This window comes from Microtus ochrogaster, unplaced genomic scaffold, assembly GCF_000317375.1.
Source record: "Microtus ochrogaster isolate Prairie Vole_2 unplaced genomic scaffold, MicOch1.0 UNK103, whole genome shotgun sequence".
NCBI lineage: Eukaryota > Metazoa > Chordata > Mammalia > Rodentia > Cricetidae > Microtus > Microtus ochrogaster.
Genome location: NW_004949201.1, coordinates 426,447 through 442,122, shown reverse-complemented (window position 1 = coordinate 442,122; position 15,676 = coordinate 426,447). Strand labels below are relative to the sequence as shown.

At 49.8% G+C, this 15,676-nt stretch overlaps 1 protein-coding gene across 2 annotated transcripts; it reads left to right on the top strand.

The window, feature by feature from the left end:
- The first annotated feature begins 7,015 nt into the window (after nt 1–7,015).
- Nucleotides 7,016–13,388, top strand: Fbxo27 (F-box protein 27). Of its 2 annotated transcripts, none has more exons than XM_005371274.2 (6): nt 7,016–7,493; nt 7,834–8,214; nt 9,373–9,484; nt 9,569–9,664; nt 11,027–11,162; nt 12,449–13,388. In XM_005371274.2, exons 2-6 carry the CDS (start codon nt 7,860–7,862, stop codon nt 12,590–12,592), a joined length of 843 nt encoding a protein of 280 aa, XP_005371331.1. In that variant the 5' UTR covers nt 7,016–7,493; nt 7,834–7,859; the 3' UTR covers nt 12,593–13,388. The 2 variants fall into 2 exon arrangements, with proteins under 2 accessions (XP_005371331.1, XP_026633863.1); XM_026778062.1 differs by having other exon boundaries at nt 7,016–7,635.
- The last annotated feature ends 2,288 nt before the right edge of the window (nt 13,389–15,676 follow it).

Here is a 15,676-nt window from a genome sequence, read left to right as displayed (position 1 = left end):
TTCACTGGATCTTTGGTTCGTCTCCCTAATGCGGCTACACCGATTACATCCCCTTTCTGCTTTTCATTAATAAAAAGAGAAACAATAAAACTATCAGGAGGGGACTGAGGGACAGGGTCACAGGGGCCTGTTGTGGGGTATCCTGGTGAAGAGTGCTCGGACACAGATCTAGGTCAATAGAAAGTCTGTATTAGCCGGCCAGCAACTACACCGGTGTTCAGGATTCACTGTAGCCCCGACCCTTTCTCAGGATGAGCTTTTAAGCACAAAAACCAGGTTCTGGGTTGACATATCTCAGTTAGCAAGAGCTGTTAGCCAGAGGCAGAACTAGAGAAGTGCAAAGGTTAATACATTTAGAGACTTTCCCAATACTATGGACTTGGAAGACTTAGGCCTTTGTTTTTATTTTGACCTGTGGGGCTGTCTGCATGTTGAGTCTTACGGCCTGAATGGCACTTCCATCTTGGAATTAGCTGTGCTAAGGTCTGGGGACCCATTACAGCACCCAGGTGAAAGGGTTAGGGGAGGAACCGCCCAGGAGCTGCAGGGGGATTACTGGAATTTGTATACAACTCATTTATTTTTCTTTTGAGACGGTGGTCCACTACATCCCTAGTTGGCCTTGAATTTACAGCAATCCTGCTTCCTTAGATTCCTAGGTGCTGTGGAATTACCTGTGGAATTAATCTTGATAATGTTTTAATTATTTATTTATTATGTATACAGTGTTCTGCCTGCATGTACGTCTATGCGCCAGAAGGGGGCTCCAGATCTCATTACAGATGGTTGTGGGCAGCTACCATGTGCTTGCTGGGAATTGAACTCAAGACCTCTTGAGGAACAGCCGGTGCTCTTAACCTCTGAGCCATCTCTCTAGCCCCTAAGTTTGATTATTTAACAGAATTCTGAGAAAAACGGATCTGAGAAGAGGGTGGGGATGAAGGCTGGGTTGTGAGAGAAACTTACAAATGGTGTCTGAGGTCCCTGCAGACCTGCTTGGTTTCAGGTAAAAACCCAATTCCCCCAAGGGCCAGAGCCCTTGCAGAGAAAGCCTCCCTGTTCTCAGGACTTCTCTCCCACCTTCCTAGATGGTGTTGCAAGGAGCAGGTCATGGACCTGAACAAGAAGGGTCTGTGGCCAGATGTGCTGGACAGTGATGGTGTAGAGGTTGCTGCCCCTGACTGATGAGTGCCGTGACAGGGATCGCTGGGTCCTTAGTTTATCTAGCATGAAGAAGGACCTGAGTTCAATCCTCAGCAGTGGAGAAAAAAAAAAAAACAAAAACTTTTTCCCAACTTTGTCTACACAACACCCAGGGAGATTGCAAAGTTCTGATATGCAAGGTTCATAGCATACCCATTTGTTGAAATAGGAGTGGCTGGGCTGCGTCCCCAGCACCCGGCCGCCCACATGGCTAGCTTATGCCCCGAAATAATTACACGGAAACTGTATTCTTTTAAACACTGCCTGGCCCCAATAGTTCCAACCTCTTATTGGCTAGCTCTTACATATTAATCTAACCCATTTCTATTAATCTTTGTAACTCACGAGCTGGCTTACCAGGAATGATCTTAACCTGCATCTGCCTGGAGTGCGAGAACCATGGCGACTCCCTGACTCAGCTTCTTTCTCCCAGCCTTCTGTTTTGTTTACTCCACCCACTTAAGGGTTGGCCTATCAAGGGGCCTAGGCAGTTTCTTTATTGATAAGAAATCACTCCCACATCACCCATTAAATCCACGTGTCTAGCCAGTGCGATATGGCCCATGCCTGCAATTCCAGCATTCAGGCATTCAGCCACACATGAAGACCCTCTGTTTAAAACCAATAGACCTATACAGACCCTGGTGTGTGTAGTAGATCTGTGCTCCACACTGCCCCTGGAGCCCTCCTCCCCACTCCCTGCCCCTAGAGACCTCCTTCCCCCCACTCCCCACCCCTGGAGACCTCCCTCCCCCCTCTCCGCCCCTGGAGCCCTCCCTCCCCCACTCCCCGCCCCTGGAGCCCTCCCTCCCCACTCACCTGGAGACCCCCTCCCCACTCCATTCACCTAGCAGTGATGATCCTGCTTCTTGACCCTGTGTTAAGTTTTCAGAAGATCTACCTCCTGGGGAATGCGGGCTTGGAGATATCCCCCCCCCTGCTAGCTGCCTCTGGTTCAGCTCAAGACCTCACCTCCCTGTCCCCAACATGGTCCCTTGTCATCTCCTGCTTCTGTTTCAGTTCCTCTGGTGATGACTTCCTCTTTAAAGTCTGTCACTGACCATCAAGGGACTTCTCTGGGGAAAAAACCGACTTTGAGCACAGTCATGATTCTCAAGGGCCTCTGTGATTATGGAATGTTTTAAAATATCTCTGACTCCCTCTTCTGGCCTCTGCAGGCACTGCACTCACATGCACATACCCATACAGAGAGTAAAAGTAAATCTTTTGGGGGAAACATGGGAAGGATATGGCCTCACTAGGTATTCGTAGCTGTCTTGAAACTCACCAAGTAGACCAGGCTGCCTTGAACCCATAGAATCTGTCTGCCCCTGCCTCTGTTTCTCAAGTGCTGTGATTGTTTAATAATAGGTTTATTATTAAACTTCATTATTAAAAACAACTTTAACTTATTTTTAAATGTTGCAAATAAAAAAGCACCGCATTCTGAAATTAACCAGACCAACTCTTTAAAAAAATATTTTCATTGTAACAAACGTTGAGAAAATACTATATCAGCAATTCATATGTATCAGTCATGTTATAATAACTGTACTATTTTGTCTGAACTATTCCCGATGTTGTTTCATTTTTGGTCTTTTTTGAGGCAGGCTCTCACTGCTTATCTACCATCCTGCCTCTCACTTTCTAGTCTAAAATTATAAGCACGGGCAGCTGTACTCATCTTGTTTCAGACTGCGGAATCCCTCCAGGCCTTCTGGACCACAGAGTGATTCAAAGATAGTAGAGAGTTTAAAATGTTGCAAATCCAGACCTGGTTATCTTGAACCAATCTTTAACCTCCAGTGCCATTTATGGCCACCCCGGTGTATGATCTATCATCTTTGTGACTCTTAGGTAAATATTTAGGAATGTAAAACTAGCTTCCACTAACCCAAAGGCCGAGACGTCGAGCAGCACCTGAGACCTTTGACTGAGACTCACTTTCCTGGACTCTACTTACCTAATGTATCCATCAAGATATTTTAGGGGTGTCTTGATTTATGGTTTCCTTTGTTCTCTGCTTTTTTAGTTTTTCGAAACAGGGTTTCTCTGTGTAGCCCTGGCTGTCCTGGAACTAGCTCTGTAGACCAGGTTGGACTTGAACTCACAAAGGCCCACCTGCCTCTGCCTCCCAAGTGCTGGAATTAAAGGTGTGTACCGCCATTGCCCAGCTTCTTTTGTTCTCTTTATAAAACTTCATGGAAGATCTGGTGAGACAGAGCCAGGCGAATCTTGGCGAGTTTAAGGCCAGCCTGGTTTACAGAGCAATTTCCAGGACAGCCAGGGCTACACAGAGAAGTCAACCAACCATCCAACAAACAAACAAAAACTTCATGAATCTCACACAGTATCAGAACACGCATTTATGCAAAGCCTGGATCTGAATCTGTGTCCCCAGTCAGGGACACTCGAATTTGGCTCCAGAATAAACAGTGAGAAGTGTGTTTTTGTATTGACTAAATTGTGTACTGATTTGGTTTGTTTTTGAGACAGGGTCTCATGAAGCCCAAGCTGGCTTGGAACTCCCTTCATAGCCAGCCAAGGACAGTCCTGAACCTGTGATCCCATTGCCTCCACCGCCCCAGAGCTGGGATTACAGGCACACATGACCATGCCAATGGGGTGCTGGAGAAGGATCCCAGGCCTTCTTGCATGCCTGGCAAGTACTCTCCCATTCCCAGCACCTACATGGCAGTTCACAACTGTCTAAAACTCCAGTTCCAGGGTTTCCAACACCCTCTTCTGGCCTCTGCAGGTGCTAGGCATGCACACAGTGCATGGACAGACATGCAGGTAAAACATAACATACAGAAAAAATAAACCCCAGCACGTGGGAGGCAGTGGCAGGCGTTCTCTGAGTTCTGAGTTCAGGGCCAGCCAGGCCAGGTCTACAAAGCAAGTTCCAGGACGGCTAGGGCTCCATAGGGAAACCCTGTCTTAAAAACAAAAACAAACAAATTAACTAATTAACCTCAAAAATGAAGTAATTTTTTTTGCTTTGTTTTGGTTTTTCGAGGCAGGGTTTCTCTGTGGTTTTGGAGCCTGTCCTGGAACTAGCTCTTGTAGACCAGGCTGGTCTCGAACTCAAAAAATGAAGTAATTTAAGAGAGAGAGAGACTGCTAGTTTGGGCTGAGCTCTGTAGTAAGCCCTATGCGCCAAACCAAACGGGTCACTAAGGCTAAGGTTCCAAGACACCAAATTGAAAGTCACCTTCTTTAAATCTGGTGAGGAACCATAGGCCAGATCCCCAGTAGGCCTGTGTGAGCCAGAAGTCTCCTCTGCATTTTCATTTCAAGGAAAGCCATTGTGAAACTGCCGGTCTGTTTGTTTTCTGTCCTCTGGGCTGCGTTCCCCAGCCTCCTCCATCTCTCTGCTCAGCCCCTCGGACATCCTCTCTGTGTTGTTGAGTGAGGTGTCACTGGGCTCTAGAGTTGGAAATAAAAGCCAATAAAGATCTGTGCGCTCAGTCTGTCAGGATGGTGGCTTTCTACACCTTCTATCTGAAACGTGGAATAGGAGAAACTGAGTCAGCTGTTTAGCCAAGACCTTTTGTGGGTGTGAATTACCGAACTACACTCCCCACCAAGTTCTGGAAATTTCCCAAAGGGCCCTAGGCTGCTGCTTCTTTTTTTCCCACTCTTCGTTTTGGTTCTTGTTTCATTTCATCTTTCTAAAAAAGACACTATGGCTGGGCGGTGGTGGTGCACGCCTGGTCTACAAGAGCTAGTTCCAGGACAGGCTCCAAAACCACAGAGAAACCCTGTCTCGAAAAAACAAAAATAAATAAATAAATAAATAAATAAATAAATAAATAAATAAATAAGACACTATGTAGCCCAGGTTGGCCTGAAACTCTCATGTGCTCCAGACAGGTCGAAGCCAACATCCTCCTGCCTCATCCTCTGATGGGATTGCAGGTGTGAGTCACCATACCCAGCTCTACCCATTATGTTCTCAACTCTGTATATTTCTTTTCTCCAGAAGAGAACCCAGGAAATAATTGCAGAAGTGACAAGGACTGTTTCTGGGAAGAGAACTGGGGAATTAGAAAGGGAAACTGGCCAGTGTTTACACTTTGCTACTATTTGTTTTATTTTATACAAAAATTTTAAGATTTTTCTTTTGAGATAGGATCTCACTGTGTAGCCTTGGCTGCCCTGGAACTCATTCTGTAGACCAGGCTGACCTCAGACTCATAGGAATCCACTTGCCTCTGCCTCTTGAGTTCTGGGATTAAAAAGCCCTAGCTAAAATTTGTTTTGTGAGTGCAGTGCCTGAAGAGGCCAAAAGAGGGCGTCAAACCCCCAAGAGCTGGACTCACAAGTAGTTCTGAGCCCCTAGAGACGGACATAGGTGCTGGGAACTGAACTGCAGTCTTCTGCAAGAGCTGTACATGCTCTTAATGCCTGAGCCAGCTCTCCACCCCCTGCTCTTTAAAGAGTGGTTTCACGGAGCCTGAACTGGCCTTGAATTACATATTCACAGCAGTGGATGAACTTGAACTTCTGACCCTCCCGCTTCTACCTCCAAAGTGCTGGCATTGCCGATGTACACCACCACAGCTGGGCCATGAAGTTGCCTTCCCTACACCCTGGACTTGGCATGAAAAGTACTGCATTGTTATGAACAGAAAGTCTTATGTCTGACCTTTGCCTCAAACAGCCCAAGGAGAAAGAGTGTGGAAGCAGAGAAAAAAAGAGCCTGGCAGGAGGTTAGCTGTTCAAACTGAGTGGTCGATACACTGATCTTCTCTTAAATGCCTTTGAATGTCTCAAGGGTAAAGTGTTTCTTGACGATGGACGCACGAAGATTGGTGGGAAAAGATGGGTGGGTGAAGGTGCTTGCTGCCAAGCCTAAAGACCGGAGTACAAGCCCAGGTCCCACAAAAGCATGGAGAAGAGAATCAGCTCCCACAAGCCAGCAGGGGCCTCCACAAGTTTGTGTTTGGGGTACAGTGAGACCACAAAACTAGACCGCTGCACTGGTAGAAAGAAAGGATTTCCTGGAGGTCAGCAGGGTGGGGCCTTTGAGGTGGCACAGGCTGTTTGGATTGGCCGAGCACTGGACACCCTTGACAAGGTAGTTGTCCTTTGGGAGGATTAAAGGAGTCTCTTGGTGGTCTAAGTGGGGCCCCTGGTTATCTTCTGTTTAGGACATTGTCACCAGCATGGCCACTTTGGACATAACAATGTTGCCATGAACACACACACATACACACAGGCTGTCTATTGTGTCTACTTATTTTGTTGGTCACGCCTCTCCCTCCACAAAGCAAGCTCAGTGTGTGCAGGAAGCCAGGTTTAGTTTTATTTATTGACATTCACTAGGGAGCACATGACTCATATATATCTACATACATCTGCATTCCACAGAGCTGATAGACTGATGGGAAGAAGAGATTCTGCTAGCAGGGTCTGGGGCGCTTGCCTGGAGCTCCAGCCTTCCAGAGGCAGAGGTTCAGAGTCAACGCTTGTTCCGCTACAAAGTGAGCTCTAAGACAGCATGGGCCCTACCTGGGACTCAGCTGCAAACCAGGGCTGGCGTGCTGACTTTGGCTCTTCTAAGAGGAGCTGGGTTCTATGCATTCACATAGGAGCTCACAGTCACCCAAGTACAGGGTATCCCGATGATGTCCCCTCTAGCCTCCCCAGGCACCAGGCACAAAAGTGGCAGAGACATAAACGCAGGCAAAACACCCATACAAATAAAAAAATTTGAAAAGTAATTTTTAAAAAGCCGGTCATACATGCCTTTAGTTCCAGTACTCCTGAAGCAGAGGCAGGCAGATCTCTCTGTGAGTTTGCCACAGTGAGTTCCAGCCAGCCAGGCCTACAAAGCGAGACACTGTCTGAAAGGAAAAAAACCATCTGCACCTACTAGCTGGGCGGTCACTTCGCGGGGCCACTTGGCCTCTGCGAGCCTCAGAGTTCTCTCCTGTGATGTGAGGGCAGAGATGCGCTAACTTGGCAAAGGGAAACAGAAAACTTTATCTGATGCTTTCGGCTGGGGGGGGGGGTTATTTTCGTCCTCTAAAGCCTGCCTTTTCCTGTAAATCACGAATGATTATGTTTGACATTAAAGGTGACTGGCTCAAGGCGTTTAGGGGTGGAGCCTCCCACTAGGAAGCCTAGCCAAAATAACAGTTATTGCCAGATGCCAGGCCATCTACTGCGGATTTAGGGTCATTCCAAGTGGCGGATTGTTGCAGCCTCGCTATAAACTACCCCAGAGACCCAGCACAGTCTGTGTCGTCAGTGGATTCCCACGGCTCCTCAGCAGGAAGGAGGTGGGGTCTGGAAGGGCTGGGACTTTAGGAAATGAGAGGCCGGCTAGTCTCAGAGAGGTCCCACCTAGCAACAACGGCGGCCTTAGCAGGGCTAGGGCTATGCGGTCCTCCAGGCCGCGGAGGGGAGCTGGCAGGGGTGCTGGTGAGCGTCAGCGGACTCGGATGGGGTGGCAGCTGCGGGGTGGGGGTAGGCTTGGGGACAGCGAGGCGGCGAGGGGACGTGGGAGGCAGCGGATGGCTTTGGGGCGTCTCGGGGCGCGCGGCTGCAAAGCAGGGCAGCAGAAGCTGCCCGTCGCGGAGGCTTCTGGTCACTGACATCTGACCACCTCCTCTCCTGCAGTCCCAACAAGGAGGGGCGCGGGGACCATGGGTTCCTGGACTTCCAGGGCTCGGGTCCCCACGCCGGAGCTCAATCCTCGGGAGACGCTGGACCTGAGCCGTCTGCCCCCGGAGCTGCTCCTGCTGGTGCTGAGCCACGTGCCCCCGCGTGCACTGCTGCTGCACTGTCGCCGGGTGTGCCGTGCCTGGCGTGCCCTGGTGGACGGCCAGGCCCTGTGGCTCATGGTGCTGGCCCGGGACCGCAGCGCTGCCGGCCGCACCCTGTTGACGCTAGCCCGCCGCTGCCTGCCCCCGGCCCGCGAAGACAGGCCCTGTCCGCTGGGTCAGTTCTGCTTGCGAGGACCGCTTGGACGTAACCTCATCAGCAACCCCTGCGGTCAAGGTGAGGAGCCTCGAAAGGGCTGCTAGGGCGGGGCCACGAGAGAATCGTTGCGCAAGGTGAAGGGCGGGGCCACGAGGAAGCCAATGGGCGGGGCCACGAGAGAATCCACCGGAAGGGATGAAGGGCGGAGTCACAAGATAATCGATGGGCGGGCATGAGGGGGCGGCTCCACGAAGGAGCATCCACGAAGATGAGGAGGAGAGTCACAGGATAATTGTGGATGGGGTGAGGGCGTGGTCATAAGGGAACCAATGGGAAAGGATGGGGGCGGGATCACAGTGGGCCAGATGAGGGAGTACGCAGGGCAGGGCCCCAAGAGAGCCTATAGGAGGTGCGGATGAGTGAGCCACAAGGGAACCAGTGAAAGGCGCTAGGGCGGAGTCACAAGATATGTAATGGGCGGGGCCTAAGGGACAGAAAGGGCAAGAAAGCAGAGGGAGGGGCTAGAAGTGAGGTCACACTTGACCCAGTTAGAGTGACTGGAAGGACCTGACCAACCATAAGGGAGCTTGGGAGCGGAACGAACTCCTTATCCTGGGAGCCAATGATGAGCAATTAAAATTGGTACATAAATATATTTTGTTTGACTTTTGCATTTATTAAATGTATTTTTATTAACGTATATGTGTACTTGTTGGAGGTCAAAAGAAAAACATTTCCTCTGGAATTGGGAGCTGGGAATGTATTTTAGGTCCTCTGGCAACTCCTACCTTTGAATGTTTTTAGTAGGTTTTGTTGTTGTTATTTGTGGGCTGGACAAATGGCGGTTAAGAGTACTGGTTGTCCCTCTGCAGGACCTGAATTCAGTTCTTAACACTCACCTGGAGGCTCACAACCATTTGTAACTCCAGGAGTCCAAGAGAGGCCCACTTCCTCTTCTGGCCTCTGTTTTGGGCTCCCAAGGTACCAGGCATATACATGGTACACAGACATACATTTTTAACTTCTTAAAATTATTGTAGTGTGTACGAAAGGGCTCAACTCAAGGGTCACGGCACAGGTAGGGGCAGTCATAGGCCAAGCTTGTGCAGTCATGAATTCTTAATCCATTTCAGATTGTGACTGATGGGGGGGGGCACTTGAATTTGACATCAGTCCTAATGCCTCAGTTTCCCTGGTTCTGTGGTCGCCCTCCCTAAGCCTTGCTTTACTTTACAGAAGGCCTGCGCAAGTGGATGGTGCAGCACGGCGGGGATGGCTGGGTGGTAGAGAAGAACATGAAGCCTGTGCCTGGCGCCCCCTCGCAGACCTGCTTCGTGACTTCCTTCAGGTAGAAGCCCCATTCCCCAAGGGCCAGAGCCCTCGTTGAGAAAGGCCTGCCTGTTCTCATGACCTCTCTCTCCTGCCTTCCTAGCTGGTGTCGCAAGAAGCAGGTCGTGGACCTGGAAGAGAAGGGTCTGTGGCCAGAGCTGCTGGACAGTGGCGGTGTGGAGATTGCGATCTCTGACTGGTGAGTCTGGGGACAGGAAGAGTCATTCGCTAAGCCCTGGGGTCCCATGGCACACTCTTGTAATCCCAGCAGTTGGGACAATGAAGCAAAAGGAGCGTGGTCAATCCCAGGGTGGCACAGGTGAACTTAAGACCAGCATAGGCTAAATAACAACACCTTGTCTAATAAATAAATAACAACAAAAAGTGTGAAAGTGTGGGTACCCTTGTGGAGCCTTGATCACATGGTCAAGTGTTACCAGCCTGATAGTCCTGTGTCTCAAGATGCCTGGAACAGGGCCAACTCCCTGTACACAATTTTTATTGGTGCTTCATGGAATGCCTGACCAATTGACTGCTTGCCCACGTGGTTAACCACAGCCCCCGGGTGAAGTGACATTCACGGACAGCTCTAAATTGCTTTATGGATCTTTCTAAGGTGGCAGCTCTCACCCACGCCTATCCATGGCGGGACGAACCTTTATCCTGTCTGGTGGACTGTTTGGTAGGACTGGAGTCTCCAACAAAGACACAACCCAGGGCCTCGTGCGTGCCAGGAGACGCCTCCAACACTAAGCCATGTGTGCCAGGTCTCTTTTTAGTTTAATTTTGAGGCGCAGTCTCACCAAGGTGCCTGGGCTGGTCTTAGCCTTGAGACTCCCGTATCAGCCTCAGTAACAACTGGAATTACTCGCCTAAATCAGCAGGCGCATCTCATAAGATCTGGACTCAGAGCAGATTCCATATGTGTGCCTCTGGTGGAGGGGAGAGGCCAGCCTAGTAGCATTCCTTAGGAGTGGTCCACCTGCCTCTGCCTGTCCTACGCTGGGGTTAGAAGCTTAGATCACTCTTTCTGGCTTTTTGGCTTTTTTTTCTTCTGAGACAGGGTCTCCCTATGTACCTCTGGCTGACCTGGAGTTCTCTGTAGGCCAGTCTGGCCTCAAACTCACAGAGATCCACTTACTTCTGCATCCAGAGAGTTTAAATCTGTGTGCCAACATATCTGGCAACACCCGGCTTTTTTTGGTGGGGGGAGGGGGTTCATGACAGGGTTTCTCCTTGTAGCCCTGGCTATCTTGAAACTTGCTGTGTAAACCAGGCTATCCTTATACTTGAAAATCTGCCTGCCTCTGTCTCCCAAGTGCTGGGATTAAAGGCAAATGCTGGGATTAAGGGTACACAACACCACCGCCTGGTTTAACACCCAGCTCTTCCATGATTTCTGGGGTTCAAACCCAGGTCCTCAGCCCCCTGTGGCAAGCACTTTCCTGATTTAGCCGTCTTGCCAGCCCCTAAAGACCCCTTTGAGGAACTTAATTTGTACCCACAGGGAGGCCAGCTACCCCAAAAAGAGGTGACACATTCAGACCTCCCCTTCCCACAGGTGGGGAGCTCGACACGACAGTGGCTGTAGGTATCGTCTCCTTGTTAAGCTTCTTGATGCTCACCAGAACGTCCTAGATAAGTTCTCGGCTGTGCCAGACCCCATTGAACAATGGAACAACAATATCTACCTACAGGTGAGCCTCTGCCCAGAGACGAGCCGCTCACTGGGTGGGGAAAGGGGTGGTGGGGACTGGGATGGTCCCATCGCAACAGAGCTGCATGACAAGTTGCAGTCATTTTACAGTCTCTCGTCTTTGTGGTGTGTGTGTGTGTGTGTGTGTGTGTGTGTGAGAGAGAGAGAGAGAGAGAGAGAGAGAGAGAGAGAGAGACAGAGCATGTGTGTGTATGGGGGGCTATGCCTGTCTGTGTCCTTGATATGTGGAAGGCAGAGAGATGGATGCCATATGTCTTTCTAGAATCTTCCACCTTAGTTTTTGAGACGGTTATCACTCACTGAACGAGGAGTTCATTGATTGGCTAGCTGACTGGCTGACAAGCTGGAGCCGCCTGTCTGCCCCCGGCACTAGAATCAGAGATATGGCAGCACAGCCAGCATGGACGTGGGTGCTGGGGATCTGAACTCAGATCCCTTATGCTTGTGTGCCAGGCCCTTTATCAACAGAACCATTTCCCTAGCCCTGCCCTGGCAGGACGTGGAGAAAGCTGGGCTGGGCAGGTCTGGCTGAAGTGTCTCTTGGCCCAACAATAGCTCTCAGACCGTGACAGGAGCTGAAGAGCCGGCTGGTGGCAGTCTGCAGGCCTGGGGCAGCCATGATGTGAAGAATCCCCTCCGTGAGATCTCTGGGCCAGTCTACACTGAGACTCCTCACATCATGGCTGCACCAGGGCAGGCAGACTTCTTCTATGGCGGTTAGGGAGCCAGGAGACATAAGCTTCAGGCACTTGGCCTATTCTGATCTAGTTTGGGAGGTCACTCAATAAGCCCACTCAAGGTCGCTTCTGTAACTCTCTTTTTGAGACATGGCCTTATGTAGCCCAGGCTGGCCTCAAAGGCACTATGTAGCTGAGGCTAGCCTTGCGCTCCTTCCGTCTCCCAAATGCTAGGAATAATGGCAGATGTGCACAGCCACATCTAGAATTTCTGCCACATTCTTGCTGATAAAACCTCTTTTCTTTGGTTGGGTTTTTGTTTGTTTCTTTTTGCTACAGTTTCTTGCTATATAACCCAACTGTCCTGGACCCCACTGTGCAGCCTAGGCCATCCTCTAACTTTCCATCCTCCTGCCTCAGTCACCCATGATGACAGGGGCTTGTCACACACCTACCCTTAGAGTACACCTGTTAATGAGAGCATGGCAAGATTTCAGAAGAGGACTAGGCAGTGACATGGCCGCCATCTGGGAAAGCGCTGTGGCCAGGAGAACTGTGACACAGACTGACTGTCTCCTTCTGCCTCCAGGTCAGCCATGTTTTCTCCAACATCAGGAGGGGTGTCCGTTTTGTGTCTTTCGAACACTGGGGCCAGGACACACAGTTCTGGGCTGGCCACTATGGGGCCAGAGTGACCAACTCCAGCGTGATTGTGCAAGTCTGTCAGTCCTAGTCAAAGGCCACCACCGTTTTGACAAGACAGCCTGACTGTGCCTTCCAGGAGCTGGGGCTGCTGACTGGAATCCTTCACGAATCAAGCACTCAAACCTTCCTGGCACATGTCACTCTGGGATCAGTGGGGGCTCCTGCTTGGCCACGCTCAGAGTCTCGAACACTGGAGTCCTCCATCAGCTCTGCCCACTGCTGCTGCTTGTAGAGCATGGGTGCCGGGCGCATGCTCGTCTCAAGGAGGTCACAAGCTGCTCTGTTTCGGTTCAGTCTCTCGCTGCCCTGTTTTCAGTACTGATCCCAAGCCTTTTTCTGAGGCAGGGTCTCGGGTATCCCAGCTGAAAACCAAGGATGACGTTAGCCTCCTGTCCTTGTCACTCAGCGCTGGGAGTGCAGGTATGCACCGGGACCTCCCAGGCTTGTACGGTGCTGGGGCGAGCAGGGGCTTAGTGCAAGCCAAGCGTATATTCTACCAACCAAGAAGCATCCCCGGCATTGCCTCCTTGTCCCCCTGTTTCTGCCTCAGGGACTTCCGTTGTCTCTTCACTGACGCCCTCCACTCGTGTCTGAACTTAACGGCTAGCAAAATTCCAACTCCCGTGTGAACCCAAGCGCACATGGCTACACCCAGATCTCCTCATTGAAGGGGGTATCTGCCCACAGATTGTCCCCAAACAATGAGGAAGGGCCTAGAGCCCCGGCCCTGATCCTCAGGGACCTCTGTAATTATGTAATATTTAAAGTTATTTATCATTTTCTCAAACAGAGAATAATATACTGGCAATATATGTCTGCCAACTGCACTGTAATAAATTGATTATTTTACCTAAACTGGTTCATATCTTTTTCTTTGTTGTGGTCTTTTTTTATGCTTTGTTCTATTGTTATTGCTGTTTTGAGACATGGTCTCACTATGTAGCCCTAGCTAGCCTGGAACTCACTGTGTAGGTCAGCCTGGCCTCAGCTGCGTTCACCTGCCTCTGCTGCGTGTGTGTGTGTGTGTGTGTGTGTGTGTGTGTGTGGTGTGTACGTGTGTGGTGTGTACGTGTGTGGTGTGTACGTGTGTAGTGTGTGTGTGGTGTGTATGTGTGTGTGTGGTGTGTATGTGTGCATGTGCATGCCCATGAACACGCATGCTTTCTGTGCTTGGTGGAGGTGCATGTTCACCGCAGCAAGCACGTAGAGCTCAGAGGAGCTTGAAGGAACCAGTTCTTCCCACTCTGTACACCCCAGGAACCCAACTCAGGCTCTCTGGCCTGGTGGCCGGCATCTTTACCCACAGAACCATATAGGCAGCCAATTATTTTGATCCTTTTATCAGACAGAGTCTTGCTATGGTATGGCTGGCCTGGAACTCATGACAATCCTTCTTCCTGAGTTTCCCAAATGGTAGCATTATAGGTCACACAAACCCAGCTTCTTTCAGGTCTTGGTTTTGTCTTTGAGGCAAGATCTTGCGTAGCCTACCTGGCTTCAAACCTCTGTCTAGCCAACCATGACCTTGAACTTCTGATCCTCCTGCCTCTACCTCCTGCTAGGAACTGAATTCAGGTCCTCTATAAGAACAGCACTCAGTTTTAATCATGGATATATCTCTGCAACCCCAAATTTTCTTTTTAGGTAGATTTGTTTATTTATTTGTTGTTGTTTGGGGTTTTTTGTTTTGTTTGTTTTTCAAGATAGGGTTTCTCTATATGATAGCCCTAGCTATCACGGAACTCACTTTGTAGACCAGGCTAGCCTCAAACTCATTAAGATCTTCTGCCTCCTGAGTGCTGGGATTAAAGGTGTGCACCACCACTGCCCAGCAAGATTTATTAATTTATTGTTTTTGTTTTGTTTTGTTTTTCAGAACAGGGTTTCCCTGTATAGCTTTGAAGCCTGTCCTGGAACTTGCTATGTAGACCAGGCTGGCCTTGAATTCATTTTCTTTTAATTTTATGTGTATGAGTGTTTTGTCTGTGTGTATGACTGTGTATCGTGTGTGTGTAGTACCTGCAGAGACCAGAAGAGGGCATCAGATCTAGAACCGCAGTTAGATACATCTGGGAGACACTCTGGAAGAGTAGCAAGTGCCCTTAACCTCTCACCCATCTCTCCAACCCCAGGTTTATTACAGAAGTTGTTAATGCCACAGACAGACAACAGCCTGATGGGGGCTCTCAGGACAGCTCAGGTCAATGTGGCTAAGTTTGGGTTCCTTCTTAGGGGCTTCACAGGAAAGGGGAGGTTCTAGACCATGTAACTGATGAGTACCCACAGTCCAGATTGTCAGTCAGGCTGTCTATATCAGCTATGAGAGTGGGTTCATCAGAATCTGGAAACATGAGTTACCTTAGTTCTGGAAGCCAAGCTATTGTAGCTTCAGAATGGCAAAAGATTAACCAAATGAAGGGGCTTTACAAACTAGCCTGCCCCTTGTAAGAGGAGCCACAGTGAATCCACCAAACCAGATCATCCCAGGGTCGTTTACTGGAGATCAAGCTGCCAAGGCTGTTTCCCTCCCAGGCTGGGTGTGGGCAGAGGTGAAAAGCAAGCGGATTCTATATGACCGCAGGGTGGAATCTCTGAGTGGGTCCAGGTCTCTCAGGACTGACCCGGAGCCAGATGCCCTAGCCACAGGCAGACCTTGGAGGGCAGAGTAAGGGAGGTTCCTGTTAAACAAGCCCACCTTTAGGCTTCTCTTTACCCAATAGCAGTCCTTCTGTTTACCTGGTCAAAGCCCTTCTGTTTAGGATATTGTCACCAGCACTGTCATTGGGGGGCTATTTTGGCCCTTACACACCTGGGTAACAGTGATCAGGTCTGCGTCTGTACAGGAGATAACTGTACTTAACAGCATAGGGAAGGTTTCACTATATTGTGACGTCCAGTCCATTAAACTCAATGCATTTTGAATTATGTTTTAGATCAGCCTCATCACAGTATTTGAAGAGTGTGTGTTTTGGAGAGTGTGGTTGAGGCAGCACCCAGGTAAGGTGGGATCTGCAAGGGGTCCGAACACTGCAGAGGGAAAAAACCTGGGACATAATCCCCGTGTTTAGAAACAGGAAAATGAGAGCCAAGGTCATCCTTGAGAGATTGGGGC

Excerpts from the sequence above, each read along its gene's own strand:
- Fbxo27 (XM_026778062.1), top strand. The coding sequence starts at position 7,593 with ATGCGGTCCTCCAGGCCGCGGAGGGGAGCTGGCAGGGGTGCTG. Across the intron at positions 8,215-9,372 it reads CAGCAACCCCTGCGGTCAAG|AAGGCCTGCGCAAGTGGATG; the intron begins GTGAGGAGCCTC and ends TTTACTTTACAG. Across the intron at positions 9,485-9,568 it reads TGCTTCGTGACTTCCTTCAG|CTGGTGTCGCAAGAAGCAGG; the intron begins GTAGAAGCCCCA and ends CTGCCTTCCTAG.